General features: G+C 35.5%; 1 protein-coding gene across 2 annotated transcripts in view; it reads left to right on the top strand.

Moving 5' to 3' along the window:
* Window positions 1-26,835, top strand: part of ssp3 (SCAPER domain-containing protein short spindle 3) — a 460,137-nt gene that overhangs the window by 241,200 nt on the left and 192,102 nt on the right. For both annotated transcript variants that reach the window (XM_090403385.1, XM_090403386.1), the window contains 2 exons: window positions 8,840-8,982; window positions 19,106-19,187. In XM_090403385.1, coding sequence (XP_090259511.1) covers window positions 8,840-8,982; window positions 19,106-19,187 — 225 coding nt within the window. The remainder of the gene's footprint in view (window positions 1-8,839; window positions 8,983-19,105; window positions 19,188-26,835) is intronic.

The following is a 26,835-nucleotide window of genomic DNA, read 5'->3' as shown; positions in this document are numbered from 1 at the left end:
TTTTCTTCAAAACATTTAGATATTTTATTATTATTATTATTATACAGGCACCTCCATGGAGTCCAAAGACTCATCGCGGGAGACCCAATCTATCATACCTCTCCTTGAACCCATTAGCAGAAAGCACTCGCAACTGACTCTGACAACCCATTCCACTCATTCACCACTCTACAAGCAAAAAATCTAGTCCTCACACCCCTACACCTTTATTCAAATATGGATGACCCATTAGTAATTTACTAACTTTTTATAATAGAGTAACAGCTGAATTGGATAAAAGAAATGGCTACATGATGATTTTGCAAAGGCATTTGACAGAATACCACATGAAACATGGGGATGACCCCTTGTTCTAGTCCCTCTAGCCAAATGCTGAAACATTTCCCCTGCAACTATCCTATAAAATCCTTTAAGCAACTTAAATGTTTCTATCATATCCCCTCTTTTTCTCCTATCAACCAACTTCTACAATAAACACACCTTCAATCTATCCTCATAGGGCACATTCCACAGGCCACTCACCATCTTGGTCACTCGTTCTGAATCTTCTCCACTGCTTCCACATCCCCAAAAAACCCAGGGGACCAGACTTGAGCACAGTAATCCAGATTTGGGCATATCAAGGCTTTACTAAGACCTTAGCAATATGTCCTCTAAACTTTAATTCTCTGTCTACCACCACCTCTAAATCTCTAGCTTCATCTATTTCCTGGAGTACAGTGCCATCAATGTGATACATGGCTTGTAATCTATTTATCTCAAAATGCATAACTTTACATTTTTTGACATTAAGCTGACACCCATTAACTTTTGCCCATACTGACAGCCTATTTAAATCTTCCTGATCACGTTGATTAACTATTATTCTACCTAATTTAGCATCATCAGCAAAAAACTGAATATTTCTTTTCAGGTTAAATCGTATATTATTTATGTACAAATTAAACAGCAATGGTCCAAGCACTGAACCTTGTGGCAAACCACTAGTCACCTATTTTCACCTCGATTCTGTCCCATCATATACCACCTTTTTTGATATCTGTCCAACAGCCAACCTCTTATCCACTTAACCAGTGTCATATCCATTCCCATTTGTTCTAATTTGCATAACAATGTTTCATGTGGTATTCTGTCAAATGCCTTTGCAAAATTCAGCAGAATCGTCATGGAACCATTTCCTTTATCCAACTCAGCTGTTACTCTATTATAAAAAGTTAGTAAATTACTAAGGCATGACCGACCCTTCACAAAGCCATGTTGACCCTCATGCAGTATTATATTTTTATCTATCCATTCTTGAATTCTCCTTTTTACCAATATTTCTAATACTTTAGAAACCACGCCTGAGATACCGATTGGTCTATAATTTGCTACTGTAATCTTAGAGCCTCCCTTATGCAAAGAGTCTATAGTTTGTTAAATTTTTTGCTTTTCTTCAAAACATTTAAATATTTTGGGTCTATAGTTTGCATTTTAAAGCTACTAAACTTTTATTCTTTTTAAATTTTTTTTGATATTTCCTTAATATGCTGCTCCTTTTTATCTTGCTCAAAACTAAATAGTGCTCATTTTGTATTTATCTTTCCTGTATAGGAAAGTGAACTAGTTTGAACATATCACTATCAACAATATTGGAGTAAATAAGACTTTTCTTAGTTCTTTTGGATTGTCTTCATATGAATTTAGGCACAACTTTATTTGGAACCTGAAGATAATAATGACTTGGCCATTTACTGGATAGAAATCCAGCTGTTACTTACCATTATTATTATTAGTTGCACTATTTTCTTCAAATTTTTCCTAAACATTTCTATATGTCTTGTATTCATTACTTAGTTTGCTGTTTAGGTCTCTGATTCCCATCTCCTTTTCATTATATCATCTGCACTCTAAGGACTCAAAAATTCGTCTGTTTCTTTGTTACTTGCACCCTTCTGTGGGACCTGGGCAGAAATAAGTTGCTTGCTACTTAAGAAGTAGGCTATTGTGTTTATTTACCTTTCTCCGATCATTTTGCTGCATCACAAATCTTATTGTTTAGAAGTATCATCATCATATTCCTGACTTGTACTTCAAGGGGGTATACAGAATATGATAGTACTAAATCAAAAACTTACATCATTACTAACCTATCTGCAATTTTCCTCCAAATCAATCTTATATTTCTAGATCTTATACTTCTATAGATCTTTATATTTCTATATATTTTATAATATATCTTATATTTCTGACTTCTAAGACACTTTTTACTGTATCAGTCCACCTACATCTTGGTCTTCCTCTGGGTCTTTTTGCTGCAAACCTGGCAGAGAACACTTGTTTTGCTGATCTTTCCTCTCCCATTCTATTTAAGTGACCATACCACCTCAGATTAACTCTGATAACACAATCCTGGATGCTGAGAGTGACATGTTCTTTCCTAATATCCTCGTTTTTAATATGATATTGCCATTGATGCCATCTTTCTCAGGACTCTCATATCTGTGGTCTCTAGTCTTTGGTCAAGTGTTTTATTTCTAACCCACTCTCAGATCCATAAGTTAAAATTGGTTTGAACACTGTCTTGTATACAGCTAATTTAGTGTTTTGACTAATTTCTCTCTTATTCTATATAAATTTATTCATTTGACTTCCTACCATACCAGCTTTGTTGATTCTGTTGTCTATTTCCATATTTAATTTACCATCTTCACTAAAAATTGTGCCTAGGTAGCTGAAATGTTTTACTTGTTTCTATAGATACTCCATTAAATACACTTGATATTTTCAATGCTCCTGCTTGTTTTCATTCTTTTTGTCTTGTAATTGCAGAAATTCATACAACAGTTATTCAATTTAGTCAGGGAATCTTGCAGACTTGTACTGGATTTATTTAAAAGTATAACATGAAAAAGTATAACACAAAAACAGGTGACCAGTGGTGTGCCACAAAGTTCAGTGCTGGGACCATTGCTGTTTAATTTGTACATAAATAATATAGGATTTAACCTGAAAAGAAATATTCAGTTTCTTGCTGATGATGCTAAATTAGGTAGAGTAATAGTTAATCAAGGCGAAGTAGAGAGCTTGCAGGAAGATTTAAATAGGCTGTCAGTATTAACTTTTGTCCATGGGTGTCAGTTTAATGTCGAAAAATGTAAAGTTATGCATTTTGGGATAAATAGATTACAAGCTGTGTATCACATTGATGGCATTGTACTCCAGGAAATAGATGAAGCTAGAGATCTAGGGGTACTGGCAGGCAGAGAGCTAAAGTTTAAAGGATATATTGCTAAGATTGCTAGGGTAGCCCATAAGATTACTTGGCTATTGAAGAACACATTAACAAGTAGAAATCAGGAAGTTATTTCTCTTTATAAGGCCTTGATATTCCCACATCTAGATTACTGTGCTCAAGTCTCGTTCACTGGGTTTCTTGGGGGATGAGGAAGTGGTGGAGAGGGTTCAGAGGCAAGTGACCAAGATGGGGAGTGGCCTGTGGAAGATCCCTGTGAGGATAGAGTGAAGGTGTGTGGATTGCATAAGTTGGTTGATAGGAGAAAAAGAGGGGATGTGATAGAAACATTTAAGCTGCTTAAAGGATTTGATAGGATAGATGCAGGGGAAATGTTTCAGCACTTTGCTAGAGGGACCAGAACAAGGGATCATTCCTCAAAGTTGCATAAAGGTGTGGTCAGCAGGGGAAATGTTTCAGCCCTTTGCTAGATGGACCAGAACAAGGGATCATCCCTCAAAGTTGCATAAAGGTGTGGTCAGTAAGGATACAAGGACTATATTTTTGCCTAGAGAGTGATGAATGAGTGAAGTTGGTTGCCAGAGTCAGTTGTGAGTGCTTTTTCTGTTAATGGGTTCAAGGAGAGGTATGACAGAATGTGTGGATAGATTGGATCTCCCATGATGAGTCTTCACACTCCATTAATATTAAAAGACGTGGAAAAATCTGTTAAATTCATTAAGTTTAACGGAACTAAATTACGCAAAAAATTATAAAACACGACTTAATAACAATAACTAAGTCTTCGTGTCTAATGCATGTGATTTCACGCATGAACTCCAATTTGTCTAACTGTTTTTAAACTGTTACTTCATTCTTTTGTTTTTTTGCATTTAATACTAGCATCACCTTCCTAGTCTTGACAAAGCTAGACAGTTACAGCTAGCAAAACTAGTAGACGATTTGTATAAATGTTTATTAAATCCATGGTCTTAAAAATCAAATAGTTTGTTTCAATTTCTATGTTCTTACCAAATAACTAAGCAAAAGTCTTCCCATAACTTTTGTTTATCTATTTTTTCCACAGTTTTTAGCTTTCTTACATTTGTCTCTGTATTCTCTAAGAGCACAAGCTGACTTATTCACCAGGAACCTTCGATATAGACTTTCTTCTTTCCTTTACTGCCTCTTTAACTTCCTGTGCTTGCCATGGATTTCTGATTTTTCTATCCTTACAATCTCACCACATGTCTCTGACTGAATCATTCAATGTTTTCTTCATGGTTTGCCACTTAATCTCCAAGGTTTGGTTCTTGTTTTCAAACTCTTTCATTTTTTCTTGAATAATGTTTGTGTATTTTAGTCTACAGTTCACATCTGAGAGCTGCTCAACTTTTATTTGCTTTAAAACTTTCTTACATGTTGTTCTTTTCAATATGAAATTTAATTTTATCCTGTTCAAGACTAAATAGTGATCACTTCCAATTTCAAATCCTCTGTACAGTGTAATGTTCAATGTAATGTCGATAGTGAGTAAACATAACTATCGACAATAACATAGTCATTGAAACTTTTCTTATTCCTTGCATCTCTCCATGTGAATTTGTTTACATTTTTAAGTTGGAACATTGTGTTAGTGATAACCAGTCCATGTCCTGAGCAGAAATCCAACAAGTATTTGCCATTATTATTAACTTTGCTATTTTTTTCAAATTTTCCCAAATATTTTGTATGTTTGACAATGATTTCCTGCTCTGCTATTTAGATCCCCAACAAGGACTAACTTTTCCTTTTTCATTGTGTCAGTTACTTTCTCTACGGCTTCAAAAAATTCCTCCACTTCTACCTTAGTAGAACCTTTTGTGGGACCATAGGCACAAATTTGTCCAATTCCCCATTCAGATATTTGCCCACATCACTCTACTTGATATTGCCTGCCATTCAAGAAGATTAGTATATTTATTTAGTATATTTCTTTGCCATTCAGTCTTCTTATGTTGATAGTACTGATCTTGAATTCTGGTGACACAGAGTTGGGATGTGTTTCAGGATTTTATCCAGTAGCTGACTTTTTGCTGTTCACTCTGGATCCCTGGTGAAAACAACCGAGGCCTTGTTTAACCAGCTGATGTCCCAGTCTGTCATGTTGTACCATCGTTTTACGTTGTCAGTCCATCTTCGTTTGTTCAGTATCCAGGCAGATACGTAACATGGTACACCATGAGAAGGTGAGGATTGGACATTACGTCACCTTTTTTGTAATCTTCTGCATCTTGGTAACACCATTTAAATTGATGGTATTTTTGTAATTCTTTTGCTAGCTCTCCAGTGAAGCTTGTTACATTGATGATACCATCTTCAAATCCATTAAGTTGAGGGTGTTCAGTAATGACATTGAATTGTCATTCTTTGTTCTTAGCTCCCTAGTGAAGATAGCTGGAGTGAGGGGTACTTGTTTAACATCCCAACCTGCCAGACACATGATTATTTTGTATTGTTATATTCTTGTATTTGGTTTAAGCCAGTACACAATAGAATTTGGTTATCTAGTAAATAAAGGGTACATTTTGTGAGTATGAGGATAGAATTCTCGATTAGAAGGCCTGGTTGGGTCTCTACCTTTCTGTAAAAAGGCGAAGAAATAACTCTTTGGAGGTCTCCTCCCAATTATCTAGCTTTGACTTTAAGTGACTCAGATATATTTATTTATTTATTGAAATAATATGTTTTGGATATGCGTGACCCATGTTTTGCATGTGACTTATGTTCAAAATATAAAAATAGAAAACTTCTCAGAGCAAGTAATATAAATTAACATAAATTTGTAAAGTCAAACATGTATAAAAGAATGATAACTGTTTATTCCAAAGTTTTATTAATAAGAAATTTATAATGAAATAAAGAATAATGTTGGGATTCTTCCATCATTTAAAAAATAAAAATAAAATAAAATTTTAAAAATAAATAAATGTATTTGAAACAAAATTTCCAGCAGTATTAATGATGCTGGGAAAAAAAAAAAGAAAAAACGATGTATGAAGAGTCTATGTTGAAGGATACTGGCCTTCCCTCCAACCTCACCTCTTCACAGCTTCATGACTTCTAATTGAGTGTTTCGTACATTTCAAGATTTTTGCTTTCCACACACATATCAGAAGAAAGTCACAGGTCATTTCAGTGGAGATGATCCTTTACTGTTTAAATTATAAAACCACTATCAGATATACTGATGATATGGGGTGATAGCAGCGGAAGGAATAATTGAATTACTGAGTGATCACTTTGCAAGGGTGTATCATCCAGGTGAAGATATTGCAGCAACAGTGGTTGGACATCAGCTTGTGTGTTACAAGAAGGTGCAAAATTGAGAGTACCTCTGACCACACATTTAAATTTAAGTTACAGCCTAGCCATGGTTTCAAGGGAATAGAGAAAAGGTAAAAGTAGTTAAAAGGCTAATGATGGACTGGGTAAAGACATGTTAGATAGCATATAGCATTCATCATAAAAGACTTGCATATTAAACTCCTATTAGACGAGTGTTTCTCAGGGGCAATATCAACTGGGGGGGGGTAGTTTTAGTGTGAAAAAATGTTAGAAATCACACCAGCATGCAATTTAACACTGCCGGACGAAAGCTAGTGGACATATATAGCAAATGAGGAAATATACACTTATTTTTAAAATAGTCAATAAATAATAGAATATCCCTTTGAAGCATGTTATATAAGGTATGATTCATAGACAATATCAATTTCTTAAAGATATACTGTTTTCTTTTTATCACCATGTTTCATGTATGACATCCAGTAGGAATGAGAAAATTGCCAGCTTTGCGTAGTTTCCTTTAATATAGGCAGTTTCCTTGTTTCTATTTGATTTCATGATTGAAATATCATGAAAAAAAAGCACAATAAACCACTTACCAATGATGTATTATTATTGAAAAGTATAAAATGTATGGTGGCGATACATGCTATACAGACACACAAGCTTATAACAGTCATTCGTTGCACTCATGTTCATTCTTGCTGTTCATTGTAAAATACTTGTAGATTAAACTAGCATCTAGATGATAAAATTTTATTAAAAATAATAAATTATTGCACTCAACTTTTCAACTTTCATGTTGAGGCCATCTTTTAGTCTACATATTATACACTCAAGCTTATAACATTTTCACCACTAGTAAATTGTAAGAATTCTGTTTGCTAACTACAAGATTGGCTTCCCTTCTATTGGAAGGGTGGGGGGAAAAAAAAAAAAATATATATATATATATATATATATATATATATATAAATGAAATAATCCATAGTCCTGGTGTGATGAAGACCTGTACTTTCGGTAGTGGGGTTCTGAACACATCTATTGACTGATGATAGAACCTTTAGCCCTAGTTTGGAAGATGTGGCTAGAGTTTGTTTCATTTTACTGTTAGGCAATTCCTGTGATTGAACTTTTAAGTATTTCAAAACAGTGGACAAGAGCATTTTATTAATGTCTGTGTACCATATTAGTGGAAATGTGTTTCAGAAGGTTCAAGATCTGAAAGTAATAGTAGTGGGCACAATTGTGACATACTGTCACAATTGTGCCCACTACTATTCTCAATATGTCCTTCTTATGTCCTTCTCAATACAACAGCAACCCCATCACCAGATGTGGTTGCTGTTGTATTGAGAAGGACACAAGAATGTAATTGTATTATTGTATAAGCATTAATTAAGCTGCACTTGGGCTATTATGCACAGATGTGGTCTCCTGAACATACGAAAAATGTGGAGATGATCCTGTGATAAGTAATGAGAAGATCCTGTAATGAGTACGATTACTTCAGGATTGTGGAATATTAAGTATAGATTGAGGAACATGGTTTACTGAGTGCCTGAAGAGAGAATATAATAGAGACATAAGTTTGTGAGTAGAGCTTATGAAATAAATGTATGGGAATTACTGTGTGGAGTATTGAGTAAAGGGAGAACAAGAAGTGATCTTTGGAGATGGTATAAGGATGTTGTGAGCAAGAGTAAGAAGTCGTTGCATGGAGGGTTGTGGTACATTGAATGCATTGTTAGTGTGATATGAGTGCACCAACATGAGAGAATTCAAATGAGATGTGCTAGATATTATGTGCCTAATGGAAGGTAATGAGTTTTGTGACTTTATTTTTTATTTATTCATATGGGGTTCCCACTATTTCTCTACTGTCCCTTAGGATGAACCCTCCTAGAGAGGGATTAAGTATAAATTTTGACTGTAGATCCATGTGCATTCACAGGCTGGTTTGCCTGTTCTGAGGGACGAAAAATTCATGTTTTTTTTGGGGGGGGGGGCCTCTACCTTCGTCTGAGACCAGCTAATTTACCATTAGTCGAAAGAGACCAGATAAAAGTTCCTCATGTCATGGATGGAAATTAAACTCGGGTCTTTCTGATCAAAGGGCTTTGTCTATACACCTGGCTGAGCTAAGGCAGCTCTTTGTGACTTCATGAAAGCTTTGAAATACTAATAATAACATTGAAATTTATCCAAGTTGAAATCGTTATAAGCATTAAATCAGTTTCTTTATTATGAAAAATTATGTGGAAATGCCTGTTTAACTTATATGTGCTATTACTTTAGGAACGCCGACGAGTTCTGGAAGCTGAACGCCAAGCTAGACTTTTAGAGATGCAAGAAAGGCGAAAATTAAAAGACCAAAAGATAGAACAGCAATTTCTTGAGAAAGAAAAAGAAAGGCAGGAGTTAGCTAATCAGAAATCGAGGTAAGTTATAAGTATCAGTAATGCAACAAATAATGATGAATTCCTTTCTAGGAAAAAAGGAAGACACAGAGTATAGCTGAAGGAAACTGCAATAAAATGCATACAAGTGTAAAGTAAGAAAATGATGCAGATATTAAAAAAGGCACAATTTCTAAATTGCATTCTTGGATGAAAAACCATACATTATCCTAATAACTAAATCGAGAGCCATTTTTGGTATGTTGATGTTCATGTCTACATAATCAACCTTTCATAATCATTTATATACAATACAGTTTTACAATGATCTGAGTAAATTTTTAATGACTATTTCCATTGATTTTGAAAAAATAAAATTAAAAAAAAAGCTAAATAATCTATTTAAAAACTCTATTGAGCAGTGATACACTTGTAAAAATTCACTGTCAAAAGTTATTTTGTTTTGCCATCACAAATTTTAATGGAGATTCTAAATACCAAGTTTTATCATTAAATTGAAGCCAGTACAGAATTATTATTTAGCAGTTTGAATTATTCTGTCAATTAATATATGGACTTCATTGGGAATAAATTACTTTATATGAGAAGAATTTTTGATCTCATTTCAAGACCCTTTTCGTTGCATACAGTTAAAGAGACAAATAAAACAGAATAATAATTGAAAATTATAGCATGTTATAATACATGATATTAAATTCAGGAGCAACTTGGTCTGTACCTATTAGAATTTAAGGAAAAAACACTGAAATTATTGTCAAGTAATAAGTTATAGTCATGAGAGGTATTGAGCAGGATACCTTCCCAAAATTGGGAAAGTTTCAGATTGTCATTTCTGTTGAGGTCTAGTCCATGTAGACCTCAACAGAAATTTCTTTTTCCTCACATTGAGGAAAAGGAAACCTCCCAGTGATAACACTAGCCCTTTTCCGTTCTTGTTTTTCTATAATTTTTCCCTGTATATTTCCTTCACTTTGTTACTCCTAAGTCTTTTTTTTACTATCTTATCATTTAGGCCATAGCATGACTGAGATCATGCTGTGGCCTGGATGATCCTAGTCATACTATGGCTGGGATCCAGTGCGCTGCTGCCATGTTTGCTGTGTGGTGCAGCCTGTGAACATCTCAAAAGGGGAATCCTAGGAGACCTGGTCAGGATCATTCGACTAGTAGGCTTGCCTGCAAGGGCCCATGGCTTGCTGTAGTTCTGGTCTGTGGTAACCCTGGCATTCTACTTTCAAGTGCATTTATTGTTGCTAAAGTAGTGGTTGTATGGTGGGTGGAGATCTCTGGTAGGGAACCAAAAAAATCCATCCCTTGAGAATGAATCCTTTCCTCATTTTCTAGGGCCCCTCAATGCCCCAACCAAGTACAGATTCCATAGATACATTTTTGGATAACAGAAATAAGAAATAAGGTATCTGAGATACAAATGTTCCAGTGATTTTCAGCATCCATGTAACAACTGGATGCTGTTACATGCATTATGGGAAAGGTCACTATCCAAACTGGGTCACTGGGTAGTGACCCTTCCCATATTCTGAAGGATATGTGCTTTGCATTATGGGATACTAAGGTAAGTGATGTGAAGTCATTGGCCTCTATATAGGAGTTGCCCAGTCTGAAAATAGTTCAAGTGCAAACGTTGTTTTTGCTTACACTTAGATAAAGGATTAAACCAAGAATATAATTTTTGGTGTCTTTAATTTATAGTATAACCAAGTAGAAAAACTTCCAACATTTATTGATAGTAATTTTGCTATAGCCATTATTTATAAATGTATTGCTAATAATTTGTAATTCTTGTTTAAGAGCTTGCTTATTAGAGCAAATTGTTACGACTATTTTTGAAGGTGTTAATTACTCCAAGTAAAGCTGGTGACATGAGTTAGCATGCATATATTGGCCGGTATGATAATGTTCCTCTTCAGCCGATAGTTGAGGGTATAGAGACAGCCCAAATTTTTACCTAGGCAAGAAATTAGCATAAACACTCAAGGAGTTGGTAGGTCATTCCTCCTCCTATATAAAGAACACACACTTCATAAACAATTAAAAACATAACACTCAGCAAAGATAATTTATTAGTCAGTTTTGATGTTTCTACCCTTTTCACAAATGTCCCAATCTCTCATAGACCAAATTTTGCCCAACAATACAGTTCTGTTTGCCCACATACTACATTCCGGTTACTTCATGTGGCAAAATAATTTTGACCTACAAGAAGGTATGGCCATAGGCTTCACTATCCTCCCAATTGCTAACTTTTATATGGAAGCTTTTGAGCAATGTGTTCTAGATTCTTTTACTTTAAAACCTACAATTTGGCTTAGATACGTTGACGATGTTTTCATTATCTGGCTACATGGCTGTCAAATGTTAAACACCCTCCTCAGCCACCTGAACAAACAATATGAGCAGAAAATTTACTGTTGAAATTGAAAATTAGAACTCGCTTCCTTTCCTGGATACATTAGTCACATGTCTTCCCTCAGGCAGTCTATCCTCCACTATCTACCGTAAGCCTACACATACCAGCCAATATATACATGCTAACTCATATCACCGCCCTTCGCAAAAACTTGGAGTCATTAACACCCTCAAAAACAGAGATATAACAATTTGCTCTAATGAACAAGCACTTAAACAAGAATTACAAATTATTAGCAAAAATTTGTAACTGTGAAGGAAAGGACTAAATCCCAGTGATATTCTTGTTGAAACATCGTGTCACTAGTATACACAGAAAAACTACTAAGAGCAATATCAATGGGAGAATGCCAATTATAATAACACCTCATTAAAACACTCAACTATTCCAGTGGTGCTATCATAATGGGATTTCTCTGACAATCCAGATGAGGAGATATGTTAAGATCAATGATTGACAGGTATTGGTACATCTTGATATGTAAGGATGGTCACTTGGTTCTGACCAGGAACGTCATCCTTACTTTTGATACACCCAAACCTCTAAAATCAGTAAAAGCAGGATGTCTCAACTGCTTTTTTTAGGCTCTATATCCCTAATCTACTAAGATGTTTGAAATGTCAGAAATATGGGCAAGCTTTATCAGCCTGTTGTGACTCTTCCACATCTGCCCTTTCGAGTAAAGACACTTGATAATAAATCTTGTTCTGCAAAGAAACCTAAATCTATCAACTGTGAGAGAGACCATCCAACCTACTCACATACATGCCAGAGTGAAGGATGCAAAAGAAACACAAAAGATAAACATATTATTATTATGGGCGACTCCAGGGAGTCCTTAGACTCATCGAAGGAGGCCCTAAACATCATGTCCACACAACTATACGACATTCTCACAGTATCCATCATACCTTGCCTTGAACTCGCTCACTGTCATAGCACCCACAACAGACTCTGGCAGCTTATTCCACTCATTTACCACTCTAAAAGTAAAGAACCCAGTTCTAACATCCCTGCTAACTACACTCTTGCCCAGCTTCCATAGGTGTCCCCTAGCTCTCCCACCACCAGTCCTGATCTCAAAAATATCCTCTGAATTAATCCTATAGAAACCCTTTAGAAATTTGAATGTCTCAATCATATCTCTCCTCTTCTGCCTATCAACTGATTTCTTCAACCTGTTCTCACATGGTTCATTCCATAGAGCTGCTGTCATCTTAGTCACTTGAATCTGGATCCTCTCCACCTCCTCCCCATCAAGAAGGAACCGAGGTGACCAAATCTGGGCACAGTAGTCGAGATGAGGTCTTATCAAGGCTCAGTACAGAGGTACAATAACTTGCTTGTCTCTGCTCGTCAAGGTATTTTTCAACAACCAAGTGAGTTAATGAGCTGATTTAGCTACTTTTGCAATGTGCCCCCTAAACTTCATCTCCCTATCCACCAACACTCCCAAGTCCCTGGCCTCATCAATCTCCTGGAGTACAGTTCCACCAGTGTGGTATACTGCTGCTAATCTTTTCACCCCAAAATGCATAACCGTAAATTTTGTCACATTAAATTGACATCCATTCTCCTTAGCCCAGAACTCCAATCTATCCAAGTCGTCCTGCAAGATTTTGACATCTTCTGCATTCACTATTGCCCTACCCAACTTTGCATCATCAGCGAACAAATGAACTGTTTCTCTTAGATCCTTCCCTATATCGTTAATGAACAAATTAAACAGCAGTGGTCCAAGAACAGAACCCTCTGGCACACCACAAGACACAGGCTGTCTTTTGGACTCTACTCCTGAATAAACTACTCTTTGATATCTCTCCATCAACCACCCACCTATCCATCTCACCAACCCTATATCCATTCCCATATGTTGTAGTTTACGGATTAGAATTCCATGTGGTGTCCTGTCAAATGCCTTAGCCAGATCCAGCAGTATCACTGTAAACCCATTACCCTTATCCAGTTCAGCCATCACTGTGTTATAAAACTTGAGCAAGTTACTGAGGCATGATCTACCCTTCACAATGCCATGCTGTCCTCCGTACAGTATCTCATTTTCGTCAATCCATTCCTGTATTTTTTCCTTAACTACTTGCTCCAAGACCTTGACAATGACTCCTGATATGCTGATTGGTTGGTAATTTGCAACCGTAGTCTTGGATTCTCCTTTATGCAGTGAAACTATTTTCTCCTCTTTCCATACCTTCGGGACTAAACCAGACCCGAGACTCAGATTAAACAACATGGTCAAGGGCATTGATAATTCCTTTGCTGCTTCACGCAAGACCCATGCCGGTATACCATCCAATCCCACAGATGTATTCACATTAAGGTTCTGTAATAGACTATTCACCTCCACTTCATTCATCACAAATCCCATATAAACTAATGGTTCCTTCATTTTTTCAATGTCACCACCTGGATGATATACTTTTGCAAAGTGCTCGCTCAGTAACTCCACTATATCGACTGATTCAGTGACCTCCTTACCATTGTCATTCCTTAAAATCATTTTGCCGTGTACAGTTTTTTCTTGCTTGCAGCATATTGAAAGAACTGTTTGGGATTCTCTTTAGCTTGCATAGCTAGTTTCCTTTCATTATCCGCTTTTGCTTTTTTTACCACACTCTTTACCCTTCTGACCTGCACTTTATACTGTTCGTGGGCCTGCAGGTCACCTCTTTCTTTAAATTCCCTCCACAGTTGTTTCTTTTTTTGCAGCTCAAGCTTAATGGTGTTATTCATCCATTTAACCCCTACTTGTTTTACTATCCGCACCCTAGGTATACAATCAGTCATAACCTCCTGTAAATGGTCCTTGACCACTTCCCATGCTCTATCAACATCCAGCCCTTGCAGCTGTACATACCATGGCACTGATCCAAGCAATCTCCTAAGTTTGTCATACTTGCCAGCACAGTAATTCCATATATACCCTGTCTTAATCGAAAATTAAACACCTTTAGCCACCTCCCAGGTCAAGACCTTATGATCACTCTCACCAATAGGTGGCAACATGGTCATATTCATTAAAGTCAAATTCTGAGATGCTATTACCAGGTCAAGCACTCTCACACCACCTAGTATTTTCAATTACATGCTGTCTCAGATAGTTATCCCTTAATAATTGAATAAAATCCATTTCCTTCCTCACATGTGTCCTCTCCTCCTTCCAATCGATGTTACCATAGTTGAAACCCCCCATAATAATTACCCTCCTTCCACTCATTTCATCAATTTGTTTATGCATACTATCTCCGCTATCTATTCCATCACCTGGTCTATAGCAGCACTCAACTGTATATTTTATTCTGTCAGTCTCAATCTCACACCAAATAGCCTCAAATGAGCTGTTTTCACTATCCTGCGATACAACTTCAATTCTCCTTGGCTGCAGTTCATCAGCTATCATCAATAACACCCCTCCCCCATTTTATTTTCTCTGACCCTCCTAAACACACTATAACCTACACATTCTATCCCACTAACTATATCATCTTCCGTCAGCCATGTTTCACTAATGCCAATAACCTGTGGCCAGGAAGAGCCAGTCAAGGCCAAAAATTCTTCCTTCTTGTTCCTAATACTCCTGGCATTAGTATACATGAAATGCAGTGATCCCTTTGTCCCACCCCTATCTTGATGCGTTATTCTAAATATCCCATTCCCATTTGTTGTCCTTCGTACTGGCTTGGGTACATTATATACATTCTTACACTCAACTGTCTCACTGATGTCCACATATCCACCCCCACCCCTCCTTGGTAGTTCTAGTTTCCCTGGTTCTGCACATCCATTTTTCACTTCATTCAGCAACACTTTTTCCAGTCTCCACACACCAAATCCATTCAAATAGGCCATCCATCTTGTATAAATCTTTTCGCCCATCAAACTCATTCCACATGTCCACAAATTCCACACCACACCGTCTGCATAACCTGTGCATAATGTCATTTGTGATTATAGCCTTCCTTCTAAACTCCTCTCTGTCATACCGCAGCAACAGACTCACCATACTTTCAAGTCCTCTCTCATAAAAAATTTATCTCCTTTCAATTCATTCATAACCGCCACAACTATCAATTCTTTCCCCCTCTGTTTTTGCGGTCTAATACTCTCACTTACATCCTTGAATTTCACACCCAGTAAGTACGATTTAGTTAAACTCCCATCTATCACTCCTCTTAATAATGAGTCACCATACAACACTCTTTCCTTCATTTCAGAAACTCTCCCACTCTTATGCTTATTTTCCCTTTCAAACACTTGTTTATTTACGTTAGCGAATCACTCTGGAAAGAGTTTTGCAGGTACCCTAATTGCTGCTGCGCATTTTGTATCTCTGCGCGCAACCTAACGATCTCACTCCCTACAAATAATTCCTCATTTTTTCATCATTTAAACCATTTTCTCTCTCTGTGTAGCTGCTTTCACTCTTTCTTTGATCACCGCTCTCATTGCCTTCTTGTACAACATCGCAATTCCCTATCAAGCCAGTATTTTCACTCACATTCTGGCTTTCTTCAACCATATCTATCTCACAACCTGACACATATCACTTTCAATCCAAAATCCAGCCTCATTCCGGAATGCATACATCCCACACACATCACATTGGACAAACTCCCTCACATTACAAGTTTTTGAACAAAGGAGTTGTATTTTTGGACGCCATTATTTTACGTCGCATGCGCCATGTGCTATTCTATGAAACGCATCGTTAAAATACTAAATTAAATAAAACAGAATTCACACAGACACAACAAGCTACCAAAATTAGACAATATTACATTATGATTTAAACCTGTATTCTAATTTTCACTCAAAATTATACTTAGCTTTTGGGAGCTCTCTGAAAACACTACCGACCGTGTAGCCCTCTAGTGCAGTGCTTCCCAAACTCCTGGATGTCAGGGAGTTTGCAAAAATTAAAATATTTCGCCCCCCCCTCGAAAAAAAATCGTAATAGAGAGAGATATTATTATAATATTTATTGTATTTATTCAATACAAAACATACACAGCGAATATTGCAAAAATCAAATGCATATATTACAGTTTTTGCCTCTTACCGTTTGGTTCTGAAGACGATGCGGACTGTTCTGGTAAAATATGAAATACTGTCATTTTTTTTTTTTGAGTCTGTTTCTGCTTCTTCTGATTGTTTGCAGGAATTTTTTTTTATTTTTTATCAGCCACTTATCCATCTCAGGGTTAAATTTTTTAACGTAGAATAGATCAAATAATATCACCACTTACCGATACTGGCACACCACAGACTGATAACATGAAATTAGTGGATATGAATTAAGGGAATTCCAGGACCAGGAACATTTTTCTCTTGTGTGACTTTTCTCCCTTTATGGTAATTAAGCCTAACGCGAAACAGACAGCAAAGGCAGGTTATTAAAACGTGAATATGATTGGTGCGGTATTAACAAAAGATCGTGCAACCGAAAGATAAAAGCATCTGACAATTGAGTTGAAATGCTAACTCTCTTCATCCGAATTCCATATATGAAACTGCCATAACATTCATTATATATATATATTACTTAGTTTTAACACTTTTACGAATTTTAACACGTTCGGTTGAATTTTATTGCTGCCTTGGGAAATCGAACTCACACACATCTATTTAATAACAATAGTTTTTAGTTTGATACTGTGTTTGCCCATGCAACATATGGTTTTGTTTCAGTCTATACAGCATAGTTTCTGTATGAGGGGATGTGATTCATTAATTAATGTGTTTTTATCCCAGTTGTGTCTAATTGCACTATTCGTTGAGAAATATATTACATAGACTCCTCATACCTTATTCACTGGCATAATAAAAGTGCTTGTTTTTATTGCCTCTGCAGTATAGTGGCTGTTAGGGAGGGCATGTTGTTTACCACTGCAAGGGAGTTACTATCTCCCCACATGAACTTGTTCAAGATTTTTTTCATGTGTGAAGTATATGCGAAACTTTTATTGGTAACAGAAAACTAGCTCGGATGACAGTGATAATATAAAATGAGTTTTGATATGTATATAAAGTCAATATCAACAGTCCCTGATTACGAACACGTGATGAAAGGGACAGGAAGATTTGGAGCTTCCCTGGAGAGCATTCGAAGTAAATACAATTAACCACTACTTTGAAATGAAACATATGAATATGCAATATTTACTAATATTCATTAAGCGCCGAAATACGCAGGAAGCAAAGTTTGTGAACCAACACCAATGTGTGAATTTTTCCATTAAAATATAAAAAATGACAAAAAAGAAATAATAAAAGTTAAATATGTTTCTTTTAAAATAAAAAAAAATCTACTTATTCTTAAAACATTTTAAATTTGTTTTCATTATTTCACGGCCCCCAAGGGGGCCGCGGCCCACAGTTTGGGAAGCACTGCTCTAGCGGGTTATGACTGTATATATCAAATTACAAAGAGGAAGCTAGCCATCGAACACCTGTCTTGAACTCCTCTTATGCTACTGAGAACAGCTAAGAAAATATCAAAAACAACTTGCATGTATATCTACTCCATCATCCAATAATTTCAGCATACCTGAATTTTATTATCATGAAGGCTTCTCTGTGGAGCACATTAGTCATCTGCATTAATGATTCTATTTAATGAGAACTCATTTGTCAAGAAAATTATGGTAAGGATATCGTTGAAATAAAAAAAGGAAAAAAACTATCGGACACCTTACAAAAAAAAAGTGGATACTTCTGTATCCACTGAAAGTATATTGAACTCAACAACCTGATACATCAGATGATGTATTCAACATTTTTCCAGAGAAAGGGATGGACACTGCCATCCACACTTCCCAAAATCAGTTTTACAAACATATGCCAATTAAAGGTAAGCCCTCACATTCCCGGAAATCAAACAAGTGTACAAAGCTAAAAGAATAAGAAAATTCTTATAGTGGAGCTGTTGCAGATGCTGCCAAAATATTGATGATGTTAAGCTTCTTATGCAGAAACACAAACCAGAACCAGTCTATTTGTGTATTCTGGAGACATATTTAAAATCCAGTTAGAACCCTACCTTAAGACATTTTTACTGTTATTCATGGACCATGAATAACATGGTCCTTAGAAATAACAGTCCTTATAAATAAACTGGAGATTATCTTGCTCATGGTGGAGTCATTTTCCTGATGGATAACTATACTCCTTTTCAGCATGCCCCATTTAATACTGCTCTGGAAGTTGTAGCAATTTGCCTGTCATCTAATGGACACAATACTCTGTGTGGCAGTTCCAACATGAATTTACAAAGCTGTATTGTTGAGCATATACTTTATAGTAACAACCTCTCTCTCTCTTAACAGTGAATTCTTTTGTATGCCTACCTGTTCATATTCTGCAATAGATCTTTCTGTTCTTCTGCTTTTCATGTGGGACATCAAAGAGAACATATATGAAAGTAATAATTTCCCTGATATTTGCACTATATTCTTATTGGGACCCTGTTCTCATATGCAGATGCACATGTGGAAAATTAATCAAGCTGATTGGAATACTTTTCTCATCTCACAAAATTTAATATTGAGGCAGTCAGCCAAACTCCTGTTAATGAAGCAGTGATGTATATAACAGACAGTATTGTTTAATGTCTCATTTGTGTAATGCAAATTAAATAATAGTATTTATTCAGAATTATTGTGTAAAATGTATTTTTGATTATGCTGGTGTCTCTGTATTCAGAGATCGTGAGCTTCGTCTTTCTGCATTGAATGCTGCACAACAAGCAAGTCTAGAAGAGTTACAAAAGAAAATTCAACAAAAGGTTAGTGAATAATTTTCAAAAACTTTCTTTTATTTCAGTTTTCTACCCTATTGTTTTTATGTGAATTATGTTATACTTGACAAGAAATTCTATTTTTTGTCTGTGTTTTATCCTAGTATAAGTGAACAATAAAAGTAAAATATCTTCAAAAATAGTTTTTTGTATGCTGAGAGCATATAACTGCAATGAATCCTTTATCTTGTTTAATTATTGCAGCAGCTTTATGACATTGCTTTTAATATCTTGTAATGTAATAAATCACTGTTCCTCAGAAATGTGTATTGCCATTTAATGGGTTGACAGAAAAGGTCAAACAAAGCAGTCTGAGAAACTAGTACCATGGAGATACTGTGTGCCAACTCAACAGCAGTTTTGCTTTTCTCATATACAAAAAAAGTGTATGAATGTATTTTCCTTATATTCTGGATATAAATACAAGTTTCATTTTGTTAGTTTTAGTAGTATGTTATATTCAACACATCCACAATTATTATTTTGTTTTTTCATCATCATCAGCTTCCTGATATGTGCCCCCAAAGGGTGTTCAGGCTAGTATGAAAGCACTGCTTAAACTTGATGATTAAGTTTAAATTATTATTTATCTCTAAATTAGTCTATTACTTGTCAATGCTCCATTATTCTTGTATCTAACATTTTGTTCTTCTGAGGCACTTCTGACTGAATCAATCCACCTATATCTTAGTCTTCCTCTTGGTATTTTCCTTGCCATCTTGGCACCAAACACCTGCTTTGCTAATGTTTCATCTCCCATTCTGTTTAAGCATCCAGACTACCTAGATTAGCCTACTCACACATTCTTGAATGTAAATAATGTCAAGTTCCTCCATAATGTCCTCATTTTTAATATGATTCCACCATTGATGCCATCTGCTCATTTTCCAAATCTTTCTCAGAACTTTAACTCTGTGGTCTCTAATCTTTGATCAAGTGCTTTATTTCTAATCCAACTCTCAGATCCATAACTTAAAACTGATATGAACACTGCACTGTTTTGTATACTGCTAGTTTAGTGTTTTGGCTAATTTCTCTCTTATTCCATATAAATTTATTCTGTTGTCTATTTCCAAATTTAATTTGCCATTTTTACTAAAAACTGAATGTGTCAGATTTTCATAGTTTTTTTTTTGTCTTTTTATTGTTAATTTTCATGCCAAATTGGTTACAAGTTGTTATTCATTATACTTTAGAAACTCCTGGAGCCTTGCGCTAGATACGTTTAGTAGTACATCTTCAGCTGCAGAAAGCTGTTTGAATTGTCTGATTCTAATATCAGTTTAATGCTACTTTCATTCGTAATGCAATCTATATAGATGATGAATAAGAGTGGAGATTATGTGCATCCTTGTCTTACACCTGATTTTACTTTTAACCATCTTCTTGTGTTTCCTTGAATTCTAACTGCTGACTTACAACTTATATATAGACTGTATTGCTCTGTATAATGTTTCATATACTCCCATATAATTGTATCTTGAAAAGCTTTTCTCTGGGCACCTTGTATGATTTCTTTCATCTCTACAAAACTAAGTATGTTGTCATATTCTCATAATTCCTCATCTGTTTGTCATAAAGTGAAAGTCTGATATTTGGAACCTCCATTTGGTCTGAACTTGTTCTTCCCCAAGTTCTCAGCTTCTTTTTAAGTATGCCTGCATAAATCTTATCTGGAACACTTGCTACGAGTTGCCCTGGAGTTGCACTTAGGAACAATTACAGAGAAATTCCTCTGTAATTCTTAAATTCATTTTTTTTTCTCTTTTTATAGATGAAACTACGAGAACTCTACTCCAATCATTTGGAATTTAACCTTCTGACTAGGCCTTCTGAGTTATGCAGTGTAAGCACAGCAAAACTTTCATACCTCCATATTTGATCATTGCTAGTCAAATATCAACTACTCTAGCTGCCTTTACACATTTTAAGTTTTTGATGACTTTTTGTGCCTCAGGTACATTATTGTGTACCTGAGGTACAAATTTTCAAGAGGAGTTTGCACTCCTCTTGAAAATTTTCCACACTGTATTTGTTTCCTTTAAGTGTTTCAAAGTAATTACTCCAGACAGATGGCCTTATCTTCAGTTTTCACATCACCTTTATCATTTTTGTTTTCTTTTACCTCTTTCCTCCATTTCTAAGTTTACTCAATAGTCTTCAAAACATTTTGACACCTTCCTATTATTTTTGAAATTCTTACCAAAGCATTCCCATGACTTTTGTATAGCTACTTTTATACATATCTTAGGCCTCTTACATTTTTCTCTATGTTCTTTTAGGGCATCTGTTGATGTATTTATTAGGAACTTTTGCATGCTTCCTTCTTTTCCAGGACTGCTTTAACATGTTTGTCCACCATGGTGTTCTTATTTTGCTATTTTTGCAAGCTTCACCACAGAATGTCTCCCTATCTGAATCAATCAATATTTCCTTCAGAGTTAGCCACTGAGACTCCAAAACTCTGCAATTTGGCAAACTCTGCAATTTGGTTCATGTTTTCAAACTGTTTAATTTTTTCTTCAATAATGTTTGTAAATGTTGTAATATAGACTATAATAAATTTAGTTTAATCCTTTATCCCAGTGAGAGCAAACAAAGTTTGCGCCTGAAAATATGTTCAGAACTGAATATAGTGTTGTACTATCTTACCTGGGTAAGTAGTGCAACATCAGGGCAGCTCATAGCAAAGGTGGAGCAAGCTACCAACACTCCTATCCCAGTATCTCCCATAATGCAAAACACATCTCCTTGTGGATATCTATGCTGTTATGCATTAAGGGATTGGCCACTACCGTTGGTAGCTTGCTCCACCTTTGCTACGAGTTGCCCTGGAGTTGCACTACTTACCAAGGTAAGATAGTACAACACTATATTCAGTCCTGAAGATATTTTCAGGTGCTAACTTTGTTTGCTCTCACTGGGATAAAGGATTAAACTAAATTTATTAATGTTTGTAAATGCTGCCCAACTTTAATCCTTTTTAAAACTTTCTTACATACTCGTCTTTACAATGTGATATTAATTTTTCTCCTACTTAAAACTAAGTGAGAGTCACTTCTAGTTTCAAATCCTCTGTACACTCTTGTATCCTGAACCAGCATGAAGATATCTCTATGTTTCTGTGTGCCTGTTGCTCTGCTGTTTAAATCTCCAACAAGACCATTTTTTTTTCATTTTCTTATGTCACCTGCTTACTCTAATGACTTGAAAAATTCATCAATTTGTTTTTCTCCATATTTTATTAGTTAATGAAGTAACTCAGGCTATAATGTGAAGCAGTATAATTAAACTGACTGCTCCCAGATAGAAAATTCTAGGAGATTTGTTACACATAAAATGTTGTTGCATCCTTACGACAAGATGAAATATGGATAATTTGCTTGAAAAAAAAAAAGAAATTTCTTTGTTTTTTGGAAGAGACTTGGTGCTATGAATTGAGCATACAGTATCAGGATTAATAACAATATATAAACAAACCAGGATCAGTTTAAAGATTATTTTTAAACATGGCTAGAGTGCTGTTCAAGAATTTCTTTGACAATGTCAGAAAACTAAAAACAAGTTCAAGGTGTAAAGATAGACTTAAACAATCAGACTGCCATCGTACTGTGAACAGTGTGTCTAGGTTGCATAATGACTCACCATGTATGATTCATGTTGTCCATCTGCTGTCCATTTTAAGTATGGTTTCTCTGATCTTCACTAGGGTGAAGATTGATGATTATAATGTTCTTTTTGAGACTTCATATGAATAGTTTAAAAAATATTCTCTTCTGTTTAAAGTTGCTTCTATACAAGATTTTTAACTGAATGCAGCAGTCTGTGCTTTTCCTTTCTGACTGTCCTTATGTAGTCTTTTTTTTTCTTTTTGAAATAGAAGTAGATCTTTTTGTTTGGTTGAAACATGATCGTTTATGGGAGCATGATGTTTGAAGGAGCTATCTCAGTGATTGTTTAATATAGTGGTTTTAGCAGGGGGTAACATACAGTTAAAACTAGATAATTACAACTGCCACATAGCCTATAAGGAATGCAGGAAAATGACTAGGGCTTCTGGTCCATCGTGCAATCCTCATCTTCCTATGATGTGTCCTATTACTTAATGATCAAGGCTGACTAATTTCCATTCTTAGTAGCTTAAACAAAAACATAATGGCTTAACATGAGCAAATGTTTGCCACCATTTAAATAAGCCCTGTTGTGTTCATCAGGAAACCTGGCTGAATAGGGAGGAAGTTATCTGCTCGAACAATAACAAGAGAAGCAACAGATGATAGCACTGATGCATAAAAGGCATTAATGGAAAAGAGGTTAAATCAGTAGAGGAATTAAAGGATGATCTTGTTTTGATATAACTAGAGATACTGAGTAAAAAAAGATTTAAAAGGTTAAATAATTCTCAGTAAGTCATTATATTTAGGCAATAGTGATCAAATATGGTATTCAACACTAAAAATAAAGTTAGATTTTGAATGACAGTTTAAGTAAAGTGATACAGGAAAATTTCAGATGAAAAATTAGATACTGCTACTTATTTGAGTGTAGTCGTACATGAACATTTTCAATTTTTCATGCGAGAATTAGTAGAGGAATTTTTTGAATCATTAGAGACTGCAGCTGACATAAAGAAAAGCTGGTTCTTCCTTGGTGGTGACTCCCAGGCATATAGAAATGTTTTGAGAAAATATGTAGCAAACAGCAAAACTAATAATAAGTACCTGCTGGATTTCTATTTGGAACGTGGATCAAAAACAAAAATCATTTTATTTTTGAGCAGAAAGTATCACATTGAAAAGAAAATATCTACAAAAGTTTTAATAGAAGTTGGATTTCAGAGGCAAACCCAAATATTGGTGCATCTTCCTTGGTTGAGGTGAGTTGGGTGTTTTTCCTTTGTTAACTCTGAATGTTGGCCTCAAGATCATAACCCAAGATTTGCATACTGTTATGATGTTTTGGGAAAAAGTTTGGATCTGAAGTAAAACAATCAAGCAACTCCAACAAAATTGCTGAATGCTGCTCAATTTGATCATCATAAAAAATTCACAGAACAAACTTTGTGCTCACTTGTTTCAAGTTCTAAACTTTTTTCAAAATGTATTGGACTGAGCCAAATGAGATATGGTGATCATTAACAATTTCTCAAATGGTCAGTCTTATGTTTCATTGAACTATTTCATCCACTTTGCAGTATATTATCTGTGTATGAAGTCAAAAGGTATTCCTGTCTTTCTTCATCATCATTCGATTCAGAACATTACAAAATCATTCATACCATTTGTAAACAGTCTTGTGCATGACTTCACCATCTCCTGTAAGCTGCTATTAACATTTCATGAGTTTCTGATGCATACTTACCAAGTTGGAAACAAATTTTTCTATTCACTCATTCACAATTGCTGCTTTTCATTTTTGCAACAATGGTGCAAAACACAGGTACACAATAACTGCATTTACAACTAAGCAAAGTGAACTGATCAACTTGAAACTTATCACATGACTAACAGATGGATATGAGATCACATGATTCTTCTCAGCTTCACTCTCCCTTGGTTACATTCACCATACTTTTTGATCCCACCTCACAGTATCACTGGACTGTAGGAAATATTCAGTTTGGATTTTGTGAAGCCTGAGGAGGATTACTAGATCTAATACTCATGTACTGGCTTTTCAAGGTGATCCAAATGAATTAAAAAGGCGGGCAAATGATGCAACATTAGTGTCACTAAATATTAAATGCATTGATGGTAGTAGTGTTGTAGTAGGAGAATTAAGTAAGTAGTAGTAGTAGTAGTAGAGAGCATGAGATCTTTTTAGAGGTTACTGCTTTAACCTATGTGACAGGCACTAATGTGGGAACAGGTAGATGAATTGGAGGTTCTTAAGATATTGCATAATCTCAATGTAAATATAGCTGTGAGATTAGATGGGATATCGGCTAGGGTTTTGTGAGAATGTGCAAGGGAACTGGCAATGCTTTGACTAAGCTGTTTAATTTAAGTCTCAGCTCTGGTGGAGTGCCAAGGGAGAGTGCAAAATTATTCCTTTATGTATAAAGGAGGTTCTAATACTGCAGCAGTAGTAAATTATAGACCAATCAGTATCTCAGGCATGGTGGTAAAAGTACTAGAAAAATTGGTAAAAAAGAGAATTCAAGAATCGGTGAATAAAAATATGATACTGTATGAGGGTCAACATGGCTTTTAAGGGTTGATCATGCTTTAGTAATTTACTAACTTTTTATAATAGAGTAACAGCTGAGTTGGATAAATGAGTGATTTTGCAAAGGCATTTGACAAAATACCTTACACAAATTAGAACAAATGGGGATGGGTATGACACTGGTTAAGTGGATAAGAAAGTGGCTGCTGGACAGATATAGAAAAAGTGGTATATGATGGGGCAGAATCGAGGTGAAAACAGGTGACTAGTGGAGTGCCACAAGGTTCAGTGCTGGGACCATTGCTGTTTAATTTGTACATAAATAATATAGGATTTAACCTGAAAGGAAAATCTTTTTTTTTTGCTGATGATGCAAAATTAGGTAGAGTAATAGTTAATTAAGGTGATGTGCAGAGTTTGCAAGATTTAAATAGACTGTCAGTATGGGCAAAAGTTAATGGGTGTCAGTTTAATGTTGAAAAATGTAAAGTTATGCATTTTGAGATAAATAGATTACAAGCTGGGTATCACATTGATTGCACCACATTAATTGCACTGTAGTAGTCCAGGAAATAGATGAAACTAGAGATTTAGGAGTGATGGTAGACAGACACCGCAAGGTAAAAGAGGGAAAAGGAAGATGAGATGAGGTAGTCAGAGAGTTAAAGTTTAGAGGACATATTGCTAAGGTTGCTAATGTATATTACTTTAATATTGAAGAGCACATTAACAAGTAGAGATAGGGAAGTTGTTATTCCTCTTTATAAGGCCTTGAGTGCAGTAACCCACATCTGGATTACTGCGCTCAAGTCTGGTTCCCTGGGTTTCTTGGGGATGAGAAAGCAGTGGAGTGGCCTATGGAACGTGCCCTATGAGGATAGATTGAAGGTGTGTATGGATTGCTATAGAAGTTGGTTGATAGGAGAAAAAGAGAGGATATGATAGAAACATTTAATTGCTTAAAGGATTTTATAAGATAGATGCAGGAGAAATGTTTTAGCACTTGCTAGAGAGACCGGATTGGGTCTCCCGCAGTGAGTCTTTGGACTCCATGGAGGTACCCAATAATAATATAATTATGTATTAAGAAAATAAATATGATTTGCACTTTCTTTTCCCCTTTCTATGCAAAATTGCAAGTCATATATAATTTTGCATGAAAGTTGGATATGTTGTTATTTCCGTTTTTATAACAAACGGTGTTAAATTGAATGATTTTCTTAGCAGTTTAAAATATCACAAATTTATATTTCAGAAGAACCTCAGGTCTTCACAATTAGCTTTAAAATGCAACAGATGATTGTTTTTTTTTGTCTAATTTTCTGTTGGTTTGATTTCAAAGGGAATATCTCATTTGCATTAGAAATTTGTTACTTCATTTTACATTTTGAGAAAAGAAATAATACTATTCTGTCTGACACTGGTGTTTCTAAAATTGGACTGTTTCTTTGATTATTCCAGCCAGTAT

This window comes from Typopeltis vanoorti, chromosome 14, assembly GCF_054136105.1.
Source record: "Typopeltis vanoorti isolate ZY-2024b chromosome 14, IOZ_Tvanoo_1.0, whole genome shotgun sequence".
Taxonomy (NCBI): Eukaryota; Metazoa; Arthropoda; class Arachnida; order Uropygi; family Thelyphonidae; genus Typopeltis; species Typopeltis vanoorti.
The sequence above is the reverse complement of the archived record's forward strand: the minus strand, read 5'-3'. Positions and strand labels throughout refer to the sequence as shown.